The sequence below is a fragment of the Rhagoletis zephyria genome, unplaced genomic scaffold (assembly GCF_001687245.7).
Source record: "Rhagoletis zephyria isolate East Lansing unplaced genomic scaffold, Rhagoletis_zephyria_1.1 Rzeph_scaffold_06637, whole genome shotgun sequence".
Classification (NCBI taxonomy): domain Eukaryota; kingdom Metazoa; phylum Arthropoda; class Insecta; order Diptera; family Tephritidae; genus Rhagoletis; species Rhagoletis zephyria.
The window spans coordinates 1-9609 of record NW_016163720.1 but is presented as its reverse complement, the minus strand read 5'-3'; the positions used below and the strand labels follow the sequence as shown (position 1 = coordinate 9609).

Genomic DNA, 9609 nt, shown 5'->3' with positions numbered 1-9609 from the left:
TTTTCGCTGGCCGAATACATGTACGATGAACTGACAAAATTTGTGAAAGAAAAATTTTCATTGGAAATGGTTATTGGTAGATATGTTCCAACAACCAAATTAGCGACTACCATTGATGCAGTTTTTCTAGAAATAATATTGAAATAAAACTTTTTATATCTTACTTTAGTTACCACAATCTACTAGTTAATATTGTAGATATGTATGTTTTCTCAGCCAAAAATAATAATTTTACTTAGCAATTGGTTATAAAAAATAAAAAATTAAAGCTCGTTAAAAAAATAAAAATAAATATCTATTTAGTGTATTAGAAAATATGTACATGTGTATGTATATGACACATTTCTTTCTTTCTGAAATTCCTCTATTAAGTTTCACTTCTTCCGCGCGTTGGGACTACACGCACTGGGTTTTTTACACAAATATTGTAAGTTAAGTTAAATAAAAGTTCACTGAGCCCGCCACCAGTTCATCAAAATATTTCCAACACAAGCTTAGTTCGTTTATTACTCTAAAATATTAATATGAATTAGAATCTCTAGCGTAATACACGTAGCTTAACACATATGTATGTAAATTACATACTTATAAACCAAATAAAGTATTTCTTACTTATATACGTAAGTAACATTTATTAAATGTAATATGGGAATTTATTTATTATTTATTTATTTATTTATTGGGCATGATTCCTCGAAAGTATATATTAATCGCTATTAAAGGCTGGCACAAAATTTTAAAACGCGCTCAAAATGAAATGGTGAAAAATTAATCAAGAAACATCTTCGATGTTTTCCAAAACATCGATGTTTTGATTTAACATCGGATTCGTAAAAACATCGAAGCTTGAAGCCACGACCATCGATGTTTTTTTTACCTCTCTAGTCGGCCATTGATTGACTACGGTGATTGTTAAATTTTTGGTGAGCCCGTTTGTTTCCTTTTTGGTGTAAAGCGAGGTTATTTTGAGATTTGTTTCGCGGTTATTCACATTGACAAGTAATAGAATAAATCGTATTAAGTAAATATATTATAATAAAAGTGTTTCAACAAAGGACGAGCAAGAGTAAATTTTGAAGGAAGCTAAGTAAATACTGACCCACATTAGTTGAGGAATCAAGTGAGGGCGCTTACAAATCGGCAGTCTACCTCTCGAGGGGCTGACTGTTTTCGATTACAAACTTTCTATACCAAAGCTACGTGACATCAACTGGTTGGAAAACGTCTCAGCGGAATCCAGCGCAATGGATCCTAATTACGCCACATCTTAGCAAATTCTCTCCCTGGTGGAGACAACACACAAGTCCACGACACGCTTTATAACATCTCCAGCTACAGTAATTTGTGTGCGTTAACTCCAGAGAAAAAATTTCAGCCCACTTCCCCTATATTTCCACATATGTATACGCTTTCTCCGTTTTTCTTTTTCAACCTAAACATCTGGGCAAACATATGTCCAACTTGCAGCCAAAGTTATTGTATGATCACATATTACCTCGGCTAATCAGACAGAGCGGCCACATTAGATTTATCCCAAGACGCATTACCAACACATCCTGTAAGTCTTCTACACCAATAACATCATTTTTTGGAAAGAAAAATCAATTAAAATATACAAAGCAGACGAGTGTGTGTATGATTTCGGCGACAAAGTCCAACGAACGATTTTTGTGAGGAGCTACCAGCAGTTCATTTGAATTACAACATTTATTATATTTTTCTTGCCAGGTGAGTTAGTGAGGAGCATTGGGTATTTTCTTGCTGCTGTATTGGGTGCATTAAGGAATCACATTACTGTGCATTTGACTATTAATTGATTGTTAATAGCAAAACAACAACAATGACCTTACCCAGGTGGTCACACCATAAATTTATTAAACTTAAACGTAGAACGTGTTTAGCAACAGCTGATTGCATAAACAAAATCTGAAACGCTTCGAATACCTAAAATTTTAGTTAAGGTGTTTAACATAAAACCACGTTGAAAATGTGTGGATTTTATGGCTCTGATTCTGCAATTCAGTTTATACTTATTAAAGTAATAATTTACGTATATGCTACTTATGTAACATTGGCACATTATTTGATAAACAACGCCATTGCCTTTTACGCTGAGTCGACAGCAAACTAATGCCATTGTTTGTGTTTATTATTGGAAAAATACAAACAAGTATACATATATGTACATACATACATACCAGGAAGATGCTAGAGCGCTAGCGATAAGCTTTCTTACGGACGGCGTAACTTGCTCGACTATGGCAGTCATACAAATGTATGCCCAATTATACATTGACTGTTTATTGCCTGCGTATGAGGCTATATTATCCGTAAAGGCGATGTCGTTTTATGTTTTTACACTCAGATTAACAAGCGCACTTTATTATCAAAGCAGCCCCTTGCGGCAGATAAACTTTCCAGCCTATTTTCTTAACTTTTGCTTTGACTTTTTTATTCTTAAGTATATTTTCGTCTTCTTTTTGTTATGCCTTACAGATATTCTATTTTTGAAGGCACTAATTTAAATTGGCTAGCAAACCTTATCAATTTAAACTTCCATTGTGTGCGACAGCAAAACCATCCAGCTTTTCTGAACCTTCTCTGCAACAGATTCCAAAATGCAACGCTGGTTTTTCGCCGATGGGGCCGACGATTGCGATGCCATGGCGGCACCATCCTCATCAACAACGTCTATGGCAGTGTTTCAACCTGATATACCGATTCATGTCAATTGGAAGTTCTATGTGATGATGAATCATGACATTGCGCCTAATGAACGTTTGGCGATTGTGGGAAGCACTGAAAGTCTGGGCAATTGGCAATTTAGCGAGTGTAAAATCATGATGAAAGAAGATGGTGAGTGGGCGCCGTACCCGCACCGGTGGGCGGGACTTTAACACGTTATTCTGCCTTTTTAGACACAAACGCTTGGTATATTTATGTGAGCATTCCGCGCGATACACGCACTGAGTATCGCTATTTAGTGGTTGCAGTCGATCCGACAGCTGAAAAAACTATTGTGCGCCATTGGGAGACATATCTGAAGCCACGTCACATTGTGCCCGGAGTATGCAGCAAAACACGAGAATGCGATGAAGTTTATGGTTCGTTTAACGGCATTGAAAAAGTGGATCGTGGCTGGGTCACAGCAGAGACAATTGTACAATTGAAATTTTTCAATGCCCCATTTACTTGGAAGCAACGCATGAAGAGACGTTTAATTTATGTTAAAGTGACGCCAATGAACTTGACAATACCCACTGGTGGAGGTGCTGGTGGTGGTGGTGGTAGCACTTGTGACCATCATACAATTTCGCCGTTGGAAGATTCACTTTCAAACGATACGCACGATACTCGCGAAAATGGCGCTGACCTTAGTACAGCATTTGCTTTTAACGAAGTAGCTGTACTACACAGGGATGAATCGCAAATCCAATTGCAACCACAGTTCGGTTCTGCCTGTGGTCCCGATGACATGGTGATTTTCCATTTGACAATTGGTGACTTTGACAGCACTGCCTACCTCATCGATTTGTATGCATATAGTTCGAAAGCAGCGATGGATGAACCGCCCTACCACTTGGGCTATCAGTATGTTTTGCCTAATTTACTCAAACGTTCCGATGGTAATCTGGAGGTGCCAATCACTTGTGCCACACGTCATCGGCCAATGGGTATGATGCAGATTGGTTATTTGCTTATAAAACCAACGAAATGTATTAAGTTGGACATGGCGGTTACATACACACGTTACTGGAATCCCAAATGGACTGGCTTGGATGTGGGACACCGCGGCTCCGGCACAAGTTTCAAAACAAAAGATTCAGTGATACGCGAAAACACAATAACTTCTTTGAAAAATGCTGTCGAACATGGCGCAGACATGGTGGAGTTCGACGTGCAGCTGAGCAAGGATTTGGTACCGGTGGTGTATCATGATTTTATGATTTATGTGTCGCTGAAAGCGAAAGGCAGCTGTAATCCACATGATTTTCTAGAGCTACCAATGCGTGAGCTAACTGTGGATCAGCTGAACAACTTGAAGGTAAATGCTTGCTGCTGTGGCGAAGATTTTCCCTTATTAAAAAATTTCCCTTTGGTGTTTGCTTTTCATTTCAGGTCTATCACACTGCTGAAGGTCGTACGCGAGAAGAACGTTGTTTTCATAACGACGACCTCTTGGAGCATCAACCATTTCCACGTTTGGCCGATGTCTTGGATGCGATTGATTCACATGTAGGCTTTAACATAGAAGTTAAGTGGTCACAGCGTCTCAACGATGGATCAATGGAGGAGCAATTCGAGCATACAATCGATCGTAATTTGTATGTGGACTGCATATTGAATGTCGTATTCCGCAAAGCAGGCCATCGACGTATTGTGTTTTCATGTTTCGATCCTGATATTTGTACAATGCTGCGTTTTAAGCAAAATCGGTATCCAGTCATGTTCCTGACCATTGGAGAAAGCACTAGGTATCAAAAATATTTGGATCCCCGGGGCAACAGCATCGAAATGGCTGTATACAATTCGCGTGCCATGGAATTGCTAGGCATTGTAGCACACTCCGAGGATTTGCTACGCGATCCCACCCAGGTAAAGTTAATTCAAAGCTGCAGAAAATATTTGTATTTATTTAATTTTTTAATACTCCATCTTACAATAGGTAAATTTGGCAAAAAGCAGAGGTTTAATAGTATTCTGTTGGGGTGATGACAATAACAATAAGGATACAATCAAATTTCTTAAAGACCTGGGANGAGGATTTGCTACGCGATCCCACCCAGGTAAAGTTAATTCAAAGCTGCAGCAAATATTTTTATTTATTTAATTTTTTAATACTCCATCTTACAATAGGTAAATTTGGCAAAAAGCAGAGGCTTAATAGTATTCTGTTGGGGTGATGACAATAACAATAAGGATACAATCAAATTTCTTAAAGACCTGGGATTGCACGCCATCATTTACGACAAGATGGATGTGCTGACTAGCAAGGAAGTGAAGGTAAATGTCGCATAAAGAAGAATAAATTCGCTTTGCTAAACAAAACACGTTTACTTTTACAGCAAAGCGTATTCCTGCTTCAAGCCAGGGAGAGCCAGAATGAAATACTCAAACTGCAGGCGCTGGAGATGGGCACATTGTGGCACGATAATATACCGGTTAAGCAGCAAAAGCAATAGTAAATTGTAAGAAAGACCGATGCCACATTTGAAAACGAATGAAAATTTCAAAATCGTACGAAGCACTTGCTAACATACCGCAGTAAAAAAAGAACACAAAATTACAATTCATACATATTTACAAGCAAAATAATTGCCGCCGCATATGACACTTCAATTAACTAACCAAATCTTTTTTTTTTTATAAAAAACTTTCTCTAGCTCTATCAAGTAATGCGTAATTTCAATATGTTTTTATAAATTATTGTAGTAAATCTATGTTTTAAAATTAGTAAATCCTTTTTTATAATTTCATTTAGATAACAAAGGAAAAAAAGAAATGAAACTTACAAGACCAATTGCATAATACATACATACATACATCAAATATTTGTTTTCTAATTCATCTCCCTTATTTTAAGCTGAAACTTGCAATTTCACCAGCTTATAGACGTCCAACTGGTCGGCTGCGCATTTGCCAACAGCCGTTGTTAGTATTCTGTGTAAAATGCATTTAACAGCGGGCGGTTTTAATGTTTGATAATTTATTCGGACAAAAATAAATTATGATTTGGATAACCCCTACAGTCAAAAATTGCAAAAAATGTTTATTAGGAAAATCGTAAATTGCTTGTTTAGAAATTTCATGAAAAACTAAAGCGATACATGTGTAGAAAATAAAGCTAATGGATACTCGGACATAATATAAAATTTAATTTCTTGTAAAGGAGCATAAAGAGGCTTTCGAATTTCAACATGACTTCATGTTGCCGCTACGGAAAAGCTGTGATCGCAGCATTTTAAAGATACGCAGGAAAAACTAGCATCAGGGAAAATATTTTCTACAGAAACTGGTCAAAAACCAAAAAAATTTCGTTAATACACCGGCGTGAAAAGTGAGTAATTTGATGCTTCGATTTACTGTTAAAAACAAAAGCTGAGATTCTCGCCTCGTAGCATATATTTTTCAAAGTACGTAACTCTTTACAGTAATCCTGGGCAGGTCAGCAAAAATAATATTTTATTTATTTAATGTATGTAACGAATTTTTGAATGTGGCACCTGAAATCGATTTTTTTTTTTGTACTCATTTTTGTATATGGACTGACACAGACTAAGCTATTGAGATATTGTACAGCCCCGTAGCACATCTCTCTTCAATTACCGCCTTCTATCATGACAAAATACTACAGTGCGCTAAAGATACTAAAGATCCAGCCATCCTGAACGCTATTTCAGTCTCACATACATATGTATGAGGCAATAGATTATTGCCTAACTCTTCTCCGCATTCAACTTCTACGAGATTTGTTAGCCATCCATTTGGATCAGCGATTGGCGTGTATATATTACACAAGACTGATAATAAAAGCCACACTTCAAAGAGCCAGGAGTTCGGCCACTGTATCTCACTACTCTCATACACCTCCGGACAGTGTCCGAATGCTTTGTGGGAGGCCGAATGGAATTGTGGGAGACCGAAAACAAAAAAGGCGATGATGCCTATGGTGACCATATGTCATCCCCATGGGTTGTGGCCCGTATCATTCCTATTAGGGCTCGTAGATCACTCCTTTTTCGGAGAAGGAGTGCTACTACCCTGTCAGGCCTTTTCGGGAAACACTTGGTTGTTTTGCAAGTGTCAATGTCGCACCAATGGCTATCATAAGTTTTATTTATGAGATCCTGGATGTACCCAATCGTTCTCGCTACGCTTGGCCCTAAAACTGGCTCCGTTCCAATTGGACGGCCAAGAGAACCAGAGTTTGCCAATTCATAAGTCACTTCATTGCCTTGAACACCGTAGTAGCCCGGCACTCACACAGGTTCAAGCTTGTTCCACCTTGTAACGGAGTTCAGCCTCAACTTGAATTCCCGGACTATCTTTGAAGAGTTTCGAGCGGTTTCCAAGGCCTTTAGAGCAGGCTTTGACTGCCGATCCTGATTTTCTATCCGCGCCAATTATCCAAGGCTCGAATCGTCACATACGATATCGTACTACACGTCACGTAAAACACACATTTTTCGGATTATGACATACGTGAACGTCTTTGTCCCACTCAGCTAATACTGTCTGACATATCACGTAATTTTCTTTCGTATCGTTTTCGATCCGTGAACGGATGCTACGATTCGAGCCCAGTTTTCCACTTTCAGTAGAGCAAAGACTGTAAAGCATCTGAAGTTTCCGTCCAGATGCCATCCAGCTCCAGTACCAATTTAAGTCTTTGAGCCGTCGGTGTATAGAAAGTTTTCACCAAGCTTTACATTACTCCCTTGTAGGACACCTAACGACGTACTTTCTTCCAAAGGAGACTCCAGGTATCATTTTGTCTTTAGGTCCCAAAAAACAAAGGGTATTGCTCTGACAACCTTCTAAACAACTCTCTGCGCCTGGAACTCCGATCGTCGTGCCACAATCCAAAGGAGTGCAGTCGACATTTCATATTCACTGGCTCCACTTCGATCACTAAATCCAGAGGCGTCAAATCCAACAAAGCGTGAAGAGCCGCTTCTTTGTAGCCTGTGGAAACCGTGGTTTTGACCATGGTTCTGCGCCACCATACTACAGGGGGGTACGTGACGATTGGTTCATCAATCTTATTCAGGATTCTCTGTGTCTTAACACAGACCTCCCTGAGATATTTACCTGAGGAAAGTGTCAAACATCATCCGCGTAACATTGGATGTGAACGAAGTCCACTACCCAACACCATAAGAGAGGTGAGAGCACCCAGACCGTCCAAGTAAGGTTGACGCTAAACTCTTTTGCACATAGGAGCTGCACACAAACTGGCCCGAAGCATAAAGCCTGGCTAGTTTCGAACTACTACGAAATGATCTCACTAGTTTCAAAATTTCCATGATGTTTTCCCAAAGTGGTTCTGAAAAAGTCGTGAACTTGTCCCGGAATCATCTCGAACAAGTCTTAAAACAGTTCCGAAATGGTCCCTTACTAGTGCCAAAATGATTACGGACTAGTCCGAAAATGCTCCTTAAATAGTTCCAAAATGATTGCGAGCTAGTCACGAAATGATCCTGGTATAGTCCGAAACGGTCCTTTACCAGTCCAGAAATGGGACTGGACTACTCCCAAAATTACGCCTAACTAGTCTTGAACAAGACTCAAATGGCCAATTATAAGTACCGAAATAGGCTTGAACTAGTCAGGAAATGGTGCTGAAATAGCTCCGAATGATCAGGCCCCGAAACGGTTAAAAAAGTCTGGAAACCGGCCCTTATTAGTACCCAAAATATGGCCGAACTAGCCCCAAAATAAGGCGAAAATAGTCCTGACCCACATAGTCAAAAAATGGTCCTGAAATAGTCCAAAATGATGCCGAACTAGGCTCGAAATGGTTCTCGAATAGTCGTAAACTAGTCGCGAAATTATCACGAGCTTGTCCCAAAATAATTCCGAAATAGTCCGGAACAAGTCCTAAACAAGTGGACTACTCCTGAAATCGGCCTGCAACATAATAAAAATTTATACGACGCCACTGAGTTCTAGTCAAAAAGCCCAAAGCCTTTTACGCGCCATCTATACTTGACAATCCGCACGCACAGAGGTCGCCAGTGACGCAATGGCGATGACGATGGCGTTTAAAGTAAACATCGCTACCATGAAATTGTTTATATCCGTCAACACGACAGCGATGGCTGCTGTGCGTTGGGCGAGTACGTATTTAGCGAAAATAGCAGAGCAAGAAGAAGACGAACTGCCAGAAAGGTGTTGTTTTGGCAGCTAGTTTAACGGTTTCGACAGTTAGTAAAAGATTTTCGGACTAGTGAAACGTGTAAACGGAAAGCAATACGGGCAGCGAAAAAGGCTCAATAAAAAAAAAATAACAATTTACATGCAAGAAAATTCCCCCAAAAAATTTGTTTTAATAAAACCGATATAAAACTCAGCTAAAATACATAAATAGTATATAATATACATATGTGGATATGTATGTATGTTTATGTATAGTTGAATGAGTGAGCAAGTGAAGCAGCAAAAGGAAAAAAGCAAAGAAGGAAAAGGTTGTGGCATAAAAAAAAAGGAAGTAGAAGAAGCAGCAACATCAGCAGCAACAGCATTATTGTACACACAACTGGAAAAAGTGCATAAAAAAATTAAATAAAATTGTGGAAGAAAATTAAGAAAAGTTCTCAAAAAAAAGTGTCGTAAGTAGTGCACCAAAAAACAGGAGCAGAAAAACGAAAAAGAAAATAGTAAAAGTGTGGAAAGAAATTATACAAAGTGCTCGTGCTCAATGCCTTAATGCAAGCGCGTGTAGCAGCGGCGAGGGAAATTGGGACAGCTTCAGCGAAGGCAGCCAGGACTGCACAGAAGGCAGCCAGGACTTGGAAACTTTAGACGGCTTACATAGGTGAGGCAAAAAAAAGTAGTAGAAGAAGAACAAAAAAAACAGAAAACAAAAGGATAGGCCGTTTGGCAAAA

At 39.0% G+C, this 9609-nt stretch overlaps 1 protein-coding gene across 1 annotated transcript; it reads left to right on the top strand.

The window, feature by feature from the left end:
- Positions 1 to 875: 875 nt before the first annotated feature.
- LOC108373374 (glycerophosphocholine phosphodiesterase GPCPD1) lies at positions 876 to 5363 on the top strand. The gene is made up of 6 exons (XM_017629249.1): positions 876 to 1728; positions 2497 to 2856; positions 2919 to 4045; positions 4120 to 4596; positions 4858 to 5004; positions 5067 to 5363. Exons 2-6 carry the CDS (start codon positions 2619 to 2621, stop codon positions 5181 to 5183), a joined length of 2106 nt encoding a protein of 701 aa, XP_017484738.1. The 5' UTR covers positions 876 to 1728; positions 2497 to 2618; the 3' UTR covers positions 5184 to 5363.
- The last annotated feature ends 4246 nt before the right edge of the window (positions 5364 to 9609 follow it).